At 30.6% G+C, this 16,702-nt stretch overlaps 2 protein-coding genes and 3 non-coding genes across 5 annotated transcripts; 1 reads left to right on the forward strand and 4 right to left on the reverse strand.

Moving 5' to 3' along the window:
- Positions 1-3,149: 3,149 nt before the first annotated feature.
- On the reverse strand, positions 3,150-3,977 carry LOC107004409 (floral homeotic protein PMADS 2-like). The gene has a single exon (XM_015202609.1). It carries the CDS (start codon positions 3,975-3,977, stop codon positions 3,150-3,152), a length of 828 nt encoding a protein of 275 aa, XP_015058095.1.
- A 3,264-nt stretch (positions 3,978-7,241) lies between these two features.
- Positions 7,242-7,402, reverse strand: LOC114074967. Its single transcript, XR_003575346.1, has one exon. It is a non-coding gene; the product is annotated as a U1 spliceosomal RNA (small nuclear RNA).
- Positions 7,403-9,735: 2,333 nt separating this feature from the next.
- On the reverse strand, positions 9,736-9,896 carry LOC114074968. The gene has a single exon (XR_003575347.1). It is a non-coding gene; the product is annotated as a U1 spliceosomal RNA (small nuclear RNA).
- A 2,894-nt stretch (positions 9,897-12,790) lies between these two features.
- On the forward strand, positions 12,791-13,680 carry LOC107004158 (22.7 kDa class IV heat shock protein). The gene has a single exon (XM_015202397.2). The coding sequence runs from the start codon at positions 13,026-13,028 to the stop codon at positions 13,596-13,598; it is 573 nt and encodes a 190-aa protein (XP_015057883.1). The 5' UTR covers positions 12,791-13,025; the 3' UTR covers positions 13,599-13,680.
- A 2,535-nt stretch (positions 13,681-16,215) lies between these two features.
- On the reverse strand, positions 16,216-16,374 carry LOC114074972. Its single transcript, XR_003575351.1, has one exon. It is a non-coding gene; the product is annotated as a U1 spliceosomal RNA (small nuclear RNA).
- Positions 16,375-16,702: the final 328 nt, after the last annotated feature.

The raw sequence follows: 16,702 nt of genomic DNA on the forward strand, positions 1-16,702 counted from the left end.
TATATATATATATATATATATATGTATATATATGTCTATATATATATATATATATATATATATATATATATATATATGTATATATATATATGTATATATATGTGTGTATATATATATATGTATGTATATATATGTATATATATATATATATGTATATATATATAGCCCAGCAGCAGGTTCTTTGAAATTAAGCTCCATGTCGAGGGTTTGAATCCCTTTGTTAGCCTTTTATTTTTTTTTCTTTCTTAGTTTCAATTTTGTTTTTCACGTTTTTTTAGTTTTTTAATTTTTTAAAACCCGCTAAAAGTGTGGTTTTAAACCCAAAAAAATTCAAGGGTCCGCCACAAAACTATATACTACCACTAATAAAAAAATTAATAATTACATGAGGATTTTCCTGGGGATTAGTATGAAAATCCGCAGGAATCTTATTTTCCTGCAAATTTTGATACTAATTCTCAAAAAAATCCCTTTGTAATTAACAGTTTTCTTGTAGTGTACTACTTCCTTGAAGTTTTGTTTTGTTGGCTTGTTTACATGTTTATACTTTTATTTATCGAACCCCTTGAATGAAAGTCTTGGGTCCACCACTGCTGGTGAGTGTTGGTTTTCTTCTATATTTGAATAGGGTGATCGATAAGCATGTCCATAAAGGATATGGCTGCTTCCTTGTTGTTTTCCGCTATGGTGGAGACCTTATGTTTTGCAACGCCATGATTCTCTAAATGTCCCCTGTTTCCGGCAGAAAAGACGGGTTCAAGGATTCACCGATGATATGCGACATACATGTTTACTACTTCAGAACACAAGTCCTAGAGAGGGAAAAATGTAATATTCAATAACACCAATGGTGAAAGAAGTTGATATGAAACAGATAGATTCTATTAGAAATAAAAGATAACTAAAATTTATAATTTAATATGTATACAAATGTCATCCATTACACTTACCATGAGTGTGTCAAATGTAATTGTCCATATAAAGTTAAATATGAACTCAAGTTTGCCTCTTCTTTAGAGGATGAGTAATTAGATAACTAGATATTGAAGTAGTGAAAGGGGATTTTAAAGAGTTTGAAAACGCCTTTCCTTATTTGGTGTACCTACTTGAGCCGGATGAAAGGAAACTTTCTCTCCAATTTGAAGGAATTTCTCAATATCTTATTCATTGCAACAAAATAATTTCTTTGTGCGTCGGTAAAAAAAACCATGTTTTTTGGGGGGGGGGATACTATTTCACCAATCGAGTCAATTGTATCTAACATATTCATACATAATGATTTTCCACAAAGTGATGACGAAACGTATAAATTGTACATATCTTTCCATTTTCCGAGTCATTAGAGCAGGCATATGCCAAACGTGAGGTAGAACACCTGGTAAAGAGACCCAATCTTGAGTGAAATAAATACCACAACTTCTGACTTGTTCGACAAAATCATCACATAGTAAATCAACAAAGCACAAAGTTATGTCTCTTTCGGTTGTCCGAATTCCTTATGATATACAACTGAAACAGGTTCTTGCTAATGGTAAAAAAGGAGGGTCGAACGTCGGGGTTGTTCTTATTCAACCGGAGGAGTTTCAATTAGCTCCTTCCGACCGTACTGAGATGAAAGAAAATATAAGCAATTTGTCTTTTCAGAGCTATCGCCCAATAAAACAAATATTCTTATGGTAGGCCCTGTCCCTGGTAAAAAGTATAGTGAAATAACCTTCCCTAATTGAATTGTTGTACATATTGAAAGGAGTCGAGATTGATGAGGAGTCGTTTAATGATTCTCGAACATGTACTTGTTTTGAGTGACTATTTATTTTCTATCGGTATATATAGATTGATCACAAGTCGAAATATGGTTAGATCGATATTTAGAGTACTACAAGTATAACAATATCCTCAAGTTAGTAGTGAGTTGCTTTCACATGTGATTGTTCGTACATTAAGCGTTTGTATAATCTTAGTAATTTTTAGAATATCATAGTTCTTGATGCTCATAAATCGAGTGAACTATTTGTCAGTAGTAGTTATTAAAAGGGAAATTTACATAAATATACTATGATAAAAAAATATTTACCATTTATAGCAACAATATTTTTATCTCACTTGATCACTTTTAATTCATTTATAATACAAGTTTAATACATATTACAAAGAACAATTTATTATTCACATATAATATAAATTTTAATGATGAATAATACATTTATCACACATTTTAATACACTTATAATACAATGTGACAATTTTTTACCAAATAAACATGATATATTTCAAAAACACAATTATAATTCATATATATTGCATACATAATTCACTTTTAATACATATTAAAGATTAACAAAGCATTGCTATAGATGGTAATAAACAAAAATTATCGCTAAATCAGTAATTATTTTTTAAATATATTAATTTATGTAATTTTTCCTTATTAAAATATGGATTGTGGATCACCCATGTTAAATGACTCGGCCCTGTTATTAAGAGATAAAGAACATAAGAAGTTACAATAAAGAAAGTTATTATACAACAAAACACTTCCCACACACTATGTGGATTGAGGTTGCAAATAGTTTTTTTGCACAGATAACTCACGCCTACTCTTCAACTACCTCTTTAAATGGACATAACGAGTAGATTGTTGAATATAAATACACATATTATGATTGTCGCTACATGTAATCTAACGACAATTAACTAGTGCCTCTAAATCCCTTATTTGTTATTGTATAACTAGTATGTATGTGTGCCACGATATGTATATACATGTCGTCCATTAATTACACTTACCATAAGGGTCTCTCGTGTAATTGTGTGTATAAAGAGAACAAGGTTGATTAGAAGAAATTTGTCGACACAGTTCTATGAAACTCTCTCTTATTAACAGACTTGTTCATTTGGTATTCCCGAGATATTTAGAACAATAACTTTGTAAGAAACAACAAATTAAAGATTGAGGATTATTTTTAAAACTAGAAACTTAAAATCAGTAAAGAAATAGAATCTGAAACAGATTAGAAATAATATACAAAATATTTTTCTCAAAAAAGAAAATTGAACTCATTGAATGCACAGTATTTCCTTAATTAAGGAAATTATTCTACTCAACTACATGATATTTATGGAATATACCCTCCAAGGACAGTATGATGTTACTGAAATCCACAAGGCATATGAGTATAGCCATTGTATATGAAAGGGTACTCCATTGTTGAACTTGAATCAATTCCATTATTCATCATAGGATGCAGTATTGAACTTGAACCCATTCCATTATTCACCAAACAATTTTCTGTCTCAATCATCGTAGAATAATCTGTGTTGTTAAATTGATAATCATCGATAGTAAGAAGTCCATTATCCACTCCTGCGCCCATTGAATTTGCACCACTAATTGGAATATTTGCTTGAAAGAAGTTATCGTGGTGAGTAAAAGGATTCACATAAGAAAAAGGCCATTGAGTAGTTTGGTTCATCAAGTTGTTGTTGTCCCATATTTGTTGTTGATGAGAAAACGAGGAACTTCCAATATTTGGATCTTGATCATTCATGCTCTTCAACGATTCGATTTTTCCCTTTGCCTTCTCAATCCTTTTCTCTACAACATCAACAAGATTTTGTAATTCTTTTTGAGATAAATAGCCAAATCTTGAATCCCAAGTAGGATACTTTTCTACTTTGAACTCATTGTTTTTCTTTTCATCATTTTTGAAGAAGTTGGACAAGGTCTTACCCCTCTTAGTCCGCCCATCCTGTGACTGATTTTTGTAGAGATTTATTAGCTCTTGAACGTCATTTGAATCATTTGGCCAAATTTGATAATTATAATTTCCTTCAGATATGATCATGCTTGCTTTGATGTCACAAAGTATTGAGAGTTGTGAGATTTTCTTGACTAAGCCAGCTTTTCGATTTACCAAAGTAGACTTCCTCTTCTTGTGATCTTCAATAAGTTCCATTTTGATTTTTGATCTTCCCATTTTGTCTGCAGTCCAAGAAAATACACATAATTATTTAAATTAAAGAAAAATTACGATTGAAAACAGACACTATATATAGGAAAAAGAGAATTATACTAAAATAAATATTTGTTCATCTTGAAAATCCGTCAATGAAATAATGAAAAGGACTTTTTCTATGGGCCCTACGAGTCTCACTGAGTCCAAATCTCTTAGGAGTACGGAATCGATGAAGTTTAAATAATCAAATAGTGAACAATATATAACTACAAAATTTGAAACGTCAAACAAAAAAAAAAAGAGAGAGAATAAAAGTTACCTGACTTGAATGAGCAAAGTGAATTATATTTGCTCTCAAACAATAACAACTAAACCATATAATAATATGTTTTGCCATATTATATAGTTATATAGTATAATTTGACGCGTTTAAGTAACTCATTTTTAGAAATTATAATAAGTAGGGACTAATTAATAATAATAATTTTCTTCTCCTATTACTTTTAGGAAAGACTTATACGGAAGGTTTCTTCTTCCTCCTCCATTAGTATTTAGTTTATATTAAAAAAGGAAAAGGGACAATTTTATATTAGTACTCCGTCAACTTTTCTTGAATGATACCAAGTATTGTGATACGATGATTATTATACAATAAAATATCATGAAATATTATTTAATCGATAAATTAATATTTAAAGAGTGTTTCTGAGATTCAATAAAGATTAATTTTGATTATATCGGTTGCAAAATTGAAGCATCGATTTAAATGAAACCTCTTGTATAAAATGATATTCATGAGGTCACGAATAATAATCTCAATCAATAAAATGAATGTTAATAGCCTATTAGATTACTCGGATGAAAATGATACATATATTCAGATGGTCAAAGTTCAGGAAAAAATGAATAATGTGGATGATGATGTAAGGAGACACTTATCAAGTTTAGAACTCTCCACAATTTTTTTGCTTCAGTTTCTAAAAGACAACACCAAAAGTTTTAGATGTAATAAGAAAAGTTTGATTTGCGTTATAATTAGATTTAACTTTTGTTAATACAAGAAGAACACTATAAATCATATTTCACTAAATTTTTTATAGATATTTTGTAATTTAAAAAAATATTAATTTATAATATTAATAGAAATATATTATAAATCATTAATTTTTTTTCTGTTGGCTCAAGTCAAAATCGGAAAGAATATTATCTTAAAGAACTTATTAATTTATCGAATATTAATTTGGAGAGGTTTTTTATGCCTACACTAAAAATATTATTTTCCCAAAACACTACTTCACTGTCAATTACAGATTTTCTATTTAATCTTGAAGGTCCTCGCCTCCTCGAAATATCTGGTTTTACATTAGTTTTAATTAGGGGCCACTTATCGATGATTTCGGATCAATTCTGAAGCTTATTGATTTTATGACGTATGGATTGTCGATTTATAGACATATTAAATCGTTATTAAATTATTAAAAGATTGAATTATCAATTATTCAGTTATTGATTATTAATTGTTATTGATGATTTAGTTATCCTTTTAACCCTTCAAATCTAACACAAAATATTACTAAAAGACGCTTGAAAAATGAGTTGACAAAGTAAATGAACTATGCACATAAATTGACATATTGTAATTTGAACAAAAGTAAACACGGACATATTGTAGAATAACAAGTGTTTAAGACAACAAATCAAGAATAATAATATAACTATAGTTTATTAATTTACTATGAGTTATTAATTAAGTTGTTAAGAAAAAAAGCTTCAAACCACTAAAAAAGAATTTTAAAAAAAGTTAAATCACAACATAAACCGTAAATCAATAACCATTAAAAACGGATAACAATTTAAATGAAAAAGGGCTAAAGTATCCTTGAAGTATCGGAAAAGGTACAAAATTACCTTCATCCACCTATTGGCTTCAAAATACCCTTCTCATCCACCTATTGACTCCAAAATACCCTTCTCATCCACCTTTGAGTTCAAAATTAACCACTTATTTAACGATTTTAAATGTACACTATTTAAATATTTGTTAATACACGACGCTCAACTATATGTTATAATTTAACTTATTAATATAATTTATTAACCAATCTACTACCCACCCATTACTAAATAAACCACACTCGATTAATAAACGCGCTCCATTACTAATGCACAACAAGAAAGCTACTACAAATGAGTGTTTCTAAAAATTTGAGGCGAAAATGTCTATAGAAGTACATTATCATACATTCAAGTCCTTAATTAAAACAGAAAAAGACCTAAAATACCCTCAAACTATTGTAAACTGTACAAAATTACCCTCCATCCACCTATTGGCTCCAAAATACCCTTCTTACCCACCTATTGGCTCCAAAATATCCTTGTCATCCACCTTTGGGTTCAAAATTGACCACTTATTTAACGGTTTAAAATTTAAACTATTTATATATATTTTTAAATATGTGGCACTCAACTATTTATTATAATTTAACTTATTGGTATAATTTATAAATCAATCCACTACCACTCATTATTAATTAAATCCCAACAAATTAATTAATTCTCGCTATAGGAGGTATTTCCTCTGACGCAACACCGTTATAGTAAGATTACATTATAATCAGGTAAGTCCTTGTAAAGGTAGAAAGTTTTCTACAAGTGTCTATTCTTACGCAAAGAATGCCTCGGGGAAGTGCAGAGGTGATCTAGGGAGATTATTTTTTTTCTAGTTTTTCATTATTAGTTTAGCAAGACTTACGTCCAAAGTGTTCGATTGTACACACTCGGGGCTCATCTAACATGTCTTACACAATTATGTGTTAAATTTTCTAGTTAACATTGTTGACCCTCATAATTCTTTAATAAATAAATGATACTTAATGATTTTTTAATTTATAGAAATACGAAGATTGAGTAACTCAAATAACAAGTTATAATATCACATCTTCATTATTTTGTAACAGTGTCAGAGTTATTATGCGTAACATTTTTTAAAAAAATAAATAACGAAATTTTATTTTTTCACTTATCATTGCCTTCATGTTTTTATTTAGCCATTTGAAAGTAATTTTATTTTTATTCATGATGGAGTGATGTTTTTTTATAATTATGTTATAAAATTTATTTTCTATAAGTTTTTTCGGAAACAACAGAAACTCGTGTAGACAATAAGACCAAGAAGCGTGTTATATCTCCAACTTCATCTATACTTGTGTACGACAAAGAATGTTTTACCTCTCATTCCAGTAACATGGAAATCTATCAAGAGAAAAGTTGTGAACTATATAATTGGCAGGGGCTGCGCGAACGCAAGCCCCCATAGCAACAAATTATGACGTAGGCTCGACCACTTGGGCCGACCTTAGGCAGGCACCCCTCCAAAGTGCAATGGAGGTCACAAGCCTAGGCCATGGGTCTTATTGATCGCCCATTGACCCCGTCCAGGTAAGTATGTATTTCAGAAGCTCAGCCCATTATTAATATTTCTATTTTTGCTCCAATTTTTCTCTTAAATGCTAATGTGGGAGAGAATAACTTAAAATGTCATTTACTTTCGCAAATAGGAGAAGAAAAATTAAGGTAGCCTATATTCAAACACTGTAATGTAATACACATGCTCATATCCAGATGCAAACAAAGAATTAAGAACATACAAACAATTGAAATAAATTTATCGGTATGCCTTAGCTCAAACATACATCGATCCAGACACTCTAAATAAACATTTATATGAACTGCAATAATAATCAAAACTTGTTTAAAGGGTCTTTCACATATCTGTTGTGAACCAAGCTAACTCTATAAAAAGTTCCCACTACGGAATACATCTGGGTTGCTGGTTTCTCTTACTTGCCAAGGAACTGTGATATGTAATGCAAGTGCCCGACTCACTAACCGATACTTTATGGCTTTGCTTGATTCCCTATTGGCATAATTCCCTTGAAGAAGTTTGTTGGGGTAACCGAAACGAAGTGTCGCCTTGCCTTGACTTTTGCTTATGCAAATGCATTTGGGTTGATACTAGGCAGGAGTGTACTTGTTTTCTTGTATAGGTGTTCACTGAAAGTGCGACTGTCTGGCTATGTCTATTGTGATAAGTGACGAGGTTGATACTGGTGCATTGATTTGCAAAAGGAATAAATATTGTTCCAGGGGAAAAAGCTTATTGAAGCTTTATGTCTTGTTAACTCTTTTATGGAAAATGAGATTTCCATTGCGACAAGTGAAATGCATTATGTTGAAGTATATCTTGAAGCTGAAAATGGAAAATCTGTTGAGGGTTTCAATGGTGAATATATTTTGCTGACAATTTCCATTTTTTCCTGCTACTAACTGTGAACAGAAGCAAGATAATGAAACAACAGTAAACAAAAACTGAGAAACGAGTCGAAACGTTGAGAAGAAAGGGAACTACTTTGCTACCTTTTTTAGTGCTCTGCAACTGCAGATTTTATATGACAATTACACAACGTTTGAACCTAAAAATAGTGGAACCACTAACTCCTAAATTAAGAAGTAAAGCCATGACAAACTACTTCCCTAAAGACTAGGACAAAGGTGAAATAACTTGACATTATTTGCTAATAGGACTCTATGTAACGGACTATTTTTCCTGCAACTAACTTCCTTGCTGTAAGCATTCCCGCGACTGCAGGGGATCCTCATGTCTGGGGTCCAGGAACAGGTTTCGAGTTCAGGTTTCTAACAAGTTATACAATGTACAATGTGGAGGAATTGCTATTGTTGGGCTCTGCTGACAAGAATTTGTCGATTGTGTATTCAAACTCTATGAGTAGAGTGTGGGATCCTGGACAATCATGGTTTGTAAATTCCTACTTCTCCATTGAGTGCTCCATTATCTATAACAGCATTCTGTTCACATGTCCTTCAATTGCATATACAACAGTCGGCTATTATTATGATGTACGACATGAGGTTTTGGTGGCCAACTTCAAGCACACGTCAGTTTTAAATGCTCGCTATATGATTGTGCTTGCTACCATGTTACTGGAGTGGAAAGTAACATATTAAGGATTGGATATTGATGAAGGTTCAGGTTGAGCACCCTTCTGTAGGCTACACATTTATGGGTTCATTGAGATTGTCGAGTGGGCTGCATGTCATAGATTATATCATGGCTAAGGTACTGCTAGTTTTTGTTATCCTCTTGAACAAGTGTATGGTAGCAGGGAAAGTTATAATTGAACTCCATTTGAGAATGTCAAAGAGTTTTATTGTAAATCAAAAAGAACATGATTGTAATTAGTTGATATCAGTTCCAACGGAGATAATTGGTGGAAGGTGAGCTTCTAACACTAGTCATCGGTATTTCGAGGTGAGAAGGGAATTGCAGCTCCTGCTAGGCATAGGCACCAGTTGCTTTTACAAAATATGCCACAGGTTCCTTATGTTGCTGCTAGTAGTATTTTTATCTATTTTGGTGATATCCTAAAGTGCGTTACTCTTTTGGACACTTATCACATTATCAAGAACCTTGAGATGATGTTTCGTTCTTATCAGAAAACATCAGGCAACTGGGAGTATTAGCTAGACGGTCCGACACCTCGCTGTTGGTGAAAACGCTAGCAAATTTAACCTTAAAATGCATCCATTCCAAATATAGCTATTGAACCAGGCAAGAGCTTCACCCTCAAGGTAGAAAGAAGGAATCATTCGCATCAAAGCCCAGAATCTCAATATCTCAATTTTAGACGTAGATTGATGTTTTACCTCTCATTCCAGTAAGATGAAAATCATCAATGAGAAAAGTTGTGGACTATCATTGGCAGGGGCCGCGCGAACGCAGGCCCCCATAGCAACAAATTATGACGTAGGCTCGACCACTTGGGCCGACCTTAAGCAGGCACCCCTCCAAAGTGCAATGGAGGTCACAAGCCTAGGCCATGGGTCTTATTGATCGCCCATTGACCCCGTCCAGGTAAGTATGTTTTCCTGTAAGCTCAGCTCATTATTAATATTACTATTTTTTGCTCCAATTTTCTCTTAGATGCTAATGTGGGAGAGAATAACTCAAACTGTCATTTACTTTCTTTTTGGAAATAGGAAAAGAAAAATTAAGGTAGCCTATATTCAAACACTTTAATGTAATATACACATGCTCATATTCAAAATCCAAACAAAGAATCAAAAACATACAAGAAGCATCAAAATCACGCTCTGAAACAACAACTATCTAGAGAACAATTGAAAAAAATTATCCTTATGCCTTAGCTCAAACATACATCGATCCAGACACTAGAAATAAACATTTATATTATGTGCCATAATAATCAAAATTTGTTTAAAGGGTCTTCACATATCTGATAAAAAATATTGTTGTTCAAGAGGTAACAGTAGCTAGGCAGATACCTTGCTTTCAAGAAGAGCTTAATTCTGTCTGCTCATCCATCCATTTTCTTCATTGAGAATAAACAAGAAGGAAAAGAGTCCTCTGTTAGAGAAGAGCTCTGATTTTTTATGAGTTTTCTCTTCTCCTCTGGTTTAATTTGATGTTTTCTAATATTTTGGTATGTGATATGTGATGAAAAAAATGCTAAATGTAATCGTATTTCGAAATATTTTTTTTTATATATATATATATACTTTAGTTCACATTATGGTTTTGGTTTTAATTAGTTTAGTTTGCACCATATATCAAATCAAATTAATTTGGTTTGGTTTTAAATTTGCCTTCTTTTTTTTTTAATAAAGTAAGTGAATAAAATATCAGTAAAAGATTCTTTAACAGAGGCATAATTGAAAATTAAGAATTCGTTTAATTCTGATTAAAACGACATAGTATCATTTGATTTTAAAATGTTGAGCAAAATAGAGGGCATAATTGAAAAATTAAGAGTTGATTACATATATATAATTTAAAAATTATAATTATATACATAGGTATTTACTTTTAGATCGTGATTTAGGTTGTTTTTTTTATGATAATTGTTTTTCCCCCTTTACTCTTTAGTTTGATATGAATTTTTATTTGGATAATGTAATGAATTTATTTATTTTATGATTAAATATTTATTTATGAGTTTAAAAAATTAATTATTGTTATTATTCAATTCAAATATCATAATTTTCTAACATACCACAACTAAATATTAGTTTTTGCTTAAAATATTCCTAGTAAAAAAATTATTATATTTCTTAGAAATAATTCCGTGAGGCGATGCATAGGACTAGGAGTGTCAAATGGGCAGGTTGAGTTGAAATTAGAGACATTAAAATGGGTTGAGACAGAAATTGGGTTGGGTCTTGACCCACCCAAGTTTACTTTTGGCTCAAATGAGTTGGGTTCAAATGTCTATAAACGGGTTGGGTCTTGACCCACCTAATTTGATTCAATTAATCTTAATAATTTTAACATAGTGATACTTAACTTTCATAATCACAATTTGAATTTTCGCTCAAGATTTTTCTAAAAAAAAGTAACAAATAGATAGACAAGTCTTAAAAATGTTAAATAGATAATAATTCATACATTTAATATCGGAATATATCTTAGTAAAAATTTTTAAAACAGATTGAAATTGGATATTGAATTGGGTTTAATTGAGGATTCTCTTCAATTAGGTTAGGCTTGAATGAGTTGAGATTGAACCAAATTCAAATTATCATGAGTCCAACCCTTAAAATTCTGGGTGGATTACCTATGTTTGGATTTATTTTTAACACCCCTACATAGGACCTTCGGTACAAGAGCGAGTTGGTTGTTATTCTTGATTGAGAAGTTTGAAAATTGAGGACAAGTACCCGTTATTAGAGGATTAGGTAATACTCTCTTCATGATTTAGCTCACATTTTTTAATATTGATCATTTGGAGAGGAATGATGGATAAATTGGCATCTTGTAATGACTTTTTAAATCCTTAGGGGTGAATTACTTTTAAAAGAAAGCGGACAAGAAAATTTTGAGAGTAGCGAATTGAACATTTCAGGTTAGGCTATGTTTGGACGAATTATGAGCAAGTTGACATCTAGAAATATTCAAGGTAAGAGTTAGTGTTTCAATTAATTTTGAAACAAATCCATACATTTTGAAATAACAAATATATGAATGTGAGTTGTAACATTCATTTACTTTAATTCTATGTCATAAATATTTGCAAGAAGTTTTTTTTAATTCTACGTTACGGATTTTTGAAAGATAAGTTTTTTGTTTCCAATACATGAATCTAATAAATTCTATTAATTAAAAATCTTTTTCTTGCAAAATTTTTTATCCTATAAATTGAGTTTCTTTTGGTTGAAAAAGATAAGCATTCAAACAAAAGTACTTTCCCTTGAAAACACTTGTGAGACATTAATCAAAAGGTGAAATCACCAATTCAAGAATAGAAGAGCAACATTCTTGAATGCTACTTGTTTTGTGGCTTAATTGAATCCCGAAGATAGAGTTGTTATTTATTCTTCCGATTGCTCGTGGGAGAGACTTCAACTATCTTCAAGAAACGTATTAACGTGTCTCTAAGCCAAGCAAGTTTTATTTTGTATTCCTTGTAATTTTATCATTCTTGTTCATTTGTTCTAACAAGTTTTTCATATATCTTTAAATTATATGTGACTTAATTATACATTTTACATAGTTTATAAATATTTATTTTAAAAAATTATACTCTCTCCATTTAAAAAGAATAATTTTCCTTTTTTAAAAAAGTCTTTTTCAAAAAAGATCATCTATTTTTTTTTAACGACTTTTTCACATGACATGTTTAAAACATGTGAAATCAAATTAAATTATTCTTTATAAAACCAAAATAAATATATCAAACTTAAATTATTTGACTATTTGAACAAACAAAAAATAATTGAAATGATATTTCTCCAGAGACATACAAAGAAACCTCTGGAAAGGTATAGTAAATTCCATTAACTTGTAAGGTGCTGGAAGTTTTTAGAAGAAGTCTCTCAACGTTTTCGGAACTTTCAAGATTCTTAAACATTACCCCCTTTTTCTCTATATAAATTGCACCAATCAAACCCCCAAACTCAATCATAGAAAATCATCAATCACACACTAAAGAAGAAGAAGAAGAAGAAGATCATCAATACTACATAGTATATAGTATGAGGGTCATCAGCAAATTAACATTGCTCATCATTTCAATTGCTTGCATTTTTCAGGTATCATCACTAAGCGCAGATGGGTCATCACTTGTACCACTAATCATAGACCAAATGATAAGCAGCAATCCGGCTAATACATTTCTTGATCCATTCAAAGTTTTAGAACAAATACCATTTGGATTAGAAAACACTCTGCTCGCGAGAGTCGACTGGAAAGAGACGGCGAAGGGACACGTGATCAGCGTAGACGTACCTGGATTGAAGAAAGATGATATAAAGATCGAAATTGAAGAAAACAGAGTGTTGAGAGTGAGCGGAGAGAGGAAGAAAGAATTAGAGAAAAATGATGAAGAGAATCATTGGCATTGTGTTGAAAGGAGTTATGGAAAGTTCTGGAGACAATTTCGTTTGCCTGAAAATGCTGATATTGATACAATGAAAGCTAAGCTTGAAAATGGTGTGCTTACAATTTCATTTGCTAAATTGTCTGCTGATAGAATTAAAGGTCCTAAAGTTGTATCTATTGAGAGTAAACAACAAGGAAAAGAGTCCTCTCTTAGAGAAGAGCTATAATTTTATGAGTTCATCCTCTGTTTCTCTCGGTGATATGTATGATGAAAAAAAATGCTAAATATAATCATATTTTGAAATATTATATATATATTTTTAATTTTGCTTAGTTCACATTATGATTTTGGTTTTGGTTAGTTAAGTTTGCACCATATATCAAATCAAATTATATTAATTTGGACTGGCGTAAAATTTGTCTTTTTTTAAGTAAGTGAAAACAAAATATCATTAAATGATGTTTAATCATTTAACTGAAAATTAAGAATTCATTTTATTCTGATTAAAACGAGTATGATTTGATTTTAAATTTTGAGCAAAATAGAGGCATAATTGAGAAACTAAGAGTTGATTACATAGATATAATTTACAAATTATGGTTATATATATAGGTATTAAAATTTTAGATCGTGAATTAGGTATTTACTTTTATCATAATTGTTTTTTTACCTTTACTCTTTAGTTTGACGTAGATTTTTATTTGGACGATGTTATGAATTTATTTATTTTATGATTAAATATTTATTTGTGAGTTTTTAAAATTAATAATTGTTATTATTTAATTCAAATATCATAATTATTTATTATGAATTTTTAAATTAATTATTGTTATTATTTAATTCAAATATCATAATTATCTAAATATATCACAAACTAAATTTAGTTTTTGCTTTAGTACATTCATGGTAAAAATAATTATTATATTTCTTAGAAATAATTAAACATTTGAGCAATAAATATGATTAATTTTTTGTAAAAAATATATACACGGTAAGAATGTTTCATTAATTTAATATTCCTTAGAAAAGATTAAATATTTGGGTAATGAGTAGTGTATTTTTTGGTAAGGAAGCTATATATATAATGGCTATACTACGTTATGGTATACTCTTTAATTTATTTGTGATTGATTTTAAATCTATTATGATTAAATATTGAAATTAAGTGTATTTGTTTTGATCAATTTACATTTGTGTTTGATGATAGATGAATTGGTATATCTTACATATTTAAGATGAGAGCTTTAGTGTATGCTATTTGTGGATATAAAGAACTAATTAATAAGACGTATAATTGATGTAATTGTAGAGATGTGATGATAAATTTTGGAAACTAAAAATTTCAGTTTGAATAAGATCAGACATAATATATGGAGTACAAATTCAGTGAGGCAAGATATATGGAGTGTAAATTAGTGAGGCGATGCATGAAGACCTTCAGTACAAAGAAAAAGTTGATTGTAAAGTTTGGTTGTTATTTTTTATTGGAAAGTTTGAAAATTGAGTACGGTTGTAGAAGCCACTAGAAAAATTGGAATTGACATGAGAGATAAGTACCTCACTTGTTTGAGGATTCAAGTAATACTACCTTCTTGATTTAACTCACCTTTTTACTATTGATCATTTGGAGACAAACGATGGATAAGTGAATGTCTATTGTAACGACATTTTTATCATTAGGGGCAAGTTACTTTTAAAAGAAATATAGGATAAGAACATTTTGAAAGTAGCGAATTGAAATTTTCAGGTTCGGCTATGTTTGGAAGAAATATGAGCAAGATATGTCTAGAAAATTTCAGGATAAGGTTGATTGGGTAAAACATCTAAGTAGAATTGTTTTTCTTGTTTTTAAGACGTTAAGGAGTTCATAAATTTTCTGAAATCGAATTTAGGTGAGTAGAACTTCTGATCATATTGAATATAAAAATGTTAAGATTTAAAAGTGTGTTGCGAAATGGACAATTTATGGAGAATTTCTGAGTTTCTATTTTGCGCTCGCTGCTACGAAGGATGAATTAATTCTCGCTATAGGAGGTATTTCCTCTGGGGCAACACCATTATAGTAAGACTACACATTATAATCAGGTAAGTCCTTGTAAAGGTAGAAAGTTCTCTGTCATTCTTACACAAAGAATGCCTTGGGGAAGTGCAGAGGAGATCTAGGGGGAATATTGTTTTTCTAGTTTTTCATCATTAGTTTTGCAAGACTTACGTGCTAAGCGTCTGACTGTACACACTCGTGCTTATCTAACATGTCTTACACTATTATGTGTTAAATTTTCTAGTTAACATTGTTGACCCTCATAGTTCTTGAATAAATGAATGATACGTAATAATTTTTTAATTTATAGAAATAAGAAGATTGAGTAACTTAGATAACAGGTTATAGTATCACATCTTCGTTATTTTGTAACAGTGTTAGAGTTATTATGCATAACATTTTAAAAAAAATACATAACGAAATTTTACTTTTTCATTTATCGTTGCCTTCAAGTTTTTTCATGTCTTTATTTAGCCATTTGAAAGTAATTTTATTTTTACTCATGATGAGTGATGTTTTCTTACTATAATACTAGCAAGTTTTATTGATTATTTTCTTTTAGGGGGTAAATTATATAGTATGATAATAATATATTTTTAAGAATAACGTTTGTTTTATCAATAGAAAGTTAGATATTAGATTATTTATAGTTGTATAATCATGTTATAAATTTTATTTTCTGTAAGTTTTTTCGAAAACAGAAACTCGTGTAGGCAATAAGACCAGAAAACGTGTTATATTTCCAACTTCATCTTATATATAACATGGAAATCATCAAGAGAAAAGTTGTGAACTATAGTTAGCAGGGGCCGCGCGAACACAGGCCCCCATAGCAACAAATTATGACGTAGCTCAACCACTTGGGCCGACCTTAGGCAGGTACCCCTCCAAAGTGCAATGGAGGTCACAAGCCTAGGCCATGGGTCTTATTGATCACCCTTGACCCCGTCCAGGTAAGTATGTTTTCCCGTAAGCTCAGCTCATTATTAATATTACTGTTTTTGCTCCAATTTTCTCGTTACAATCAAATTTCAATCTGTCGAAGACTATTTGACGTGGAGAACTCGATTGACCTCTCTTTTAATTTCTCATGATTTACTTAAATTTGTTGATAGCTCTTTTAAAACTCCAAGTCCATTTATTTGTGATTCTTTCGGGAATCAGCAGCCTAATCCCAAATACCGCTCATGGCTGCGAGTAGATCAAAGTGTCAGATCATGGATTTTTGCTACCTTATCACGAGAGGTTCTTGTTGACGTCCATCTTTTGCCCACATCTCATGATATTTG

The sequence above is a fragment of the Solanum pennellii genome, chromosome 11, assembly GCF_001406875.1.
Source record: "Solanum pennellii chromosome 11, SPENNV200".
NCBI lineage: Eukaryota > Viridiplantae > Streptophyta > Magnoliopsida > Solanales > Solanaceae > Solanum > Solanum pennellii.